Raw genomic sequence first — 684 nt, 5'->3', positions numbered from 1 at the left:
ATGATAGGCAAATGACACCGGTCAGCTGATCATAAGCTAAACGCACGTAACATTGTGTAGATAACGATACAGTTTACAAAAGTGACACATGTTTCTGACAAGTTTTTTTGATAACGTTAAGTCTTGTAAATACTGTAAATGCTAATTATCAAGGACGTTCATTTAGTTAGAGCTCCCAAGTTTGGGCCCACTTTATTTGCAAGGTAATGGAAGTGGCTGTGTCTCAAAACCTAGAGAGCTGCCCAAGTAAACTGCTGTATATAAAATGCATGTAACCTTTACTGGCACTTTTGTTGACATATTCTCGGCAGTGTGTTTTATTATGGGTCCAATATGGATTTGTTCTTGATCTTTTGTGTTTGGTTCAGGCTGGATCTGCTATGCTGAGAAGGCTCATGGTGAATTCATCCTCCCGTACATCAGCACGACCCGCTCGCCGCAGCAGATGATGGGTTCTCTGGTCAAGGGCTATTTTGCCTCTCAGAAGGTACTAAACAATAAACGTCTGTTCAGAGAGGGAGAAACGGCCCACAATGCTTTGTGCTAAACACAAAGTCTCACATTAAAAACATTTTTTGAAGTATTTTTAGACTTGATTTGAATTTTGAAGGCCACATTAGACACTGCTTTATAGTTGTTTAAATATATTGCTAAATTATTTGTTATTTAAACTTATTATAAACC

The 684-nt window shown here is 38.2% G+C and overlaps 1 protein-coding gene across 1 annotated transcript in view; it reads left to right on the top strand.

The window, feature by feature from the left end:
• Positions 1 to 206: 206 nt before the first annotated feature.
• Positions 207 to 684, top strand: part of LOC107758094 (cytosolic Fe-S cluster assembly factor narfl-like) — a 5840-nt gene continuing 5362 nt past the window's right edge. The window contains exons 1-2 of the mRNA XM_016575751.1: positions 207 to 246; positions 369 to 487. Coding sequence (XP_016431237.1) covers positions 207 to 246; positions 369 to 487 — 159 coding nt within the window. The remainder of the gene's footprint in view (positions 247 to 368; positions 488 to 684) is intronic.

Source organism: Sinocyclocheilus rhinocerous, unplaced genomic scaffold (assembly GCF_001515625.1).
Source record: "Sinocyclocheilus rhinocerous isolate Xijiao unplaced genomic scaffold, SAMN03320098_v1.1 scaffold234, whole genome shotgun sequence".
In the NCBI taxonomy this organism is placed as follows: Eukaryota; Metazoa; Chordata; class Actinopteri; order Cypriniformes; family Cyprinidae; genus Sinocyclocheilus; species Sinocyclocheilus rhinocerous.
This window is presented reverse-complemented; position numbering and strand designations above follow the sequence as displayed.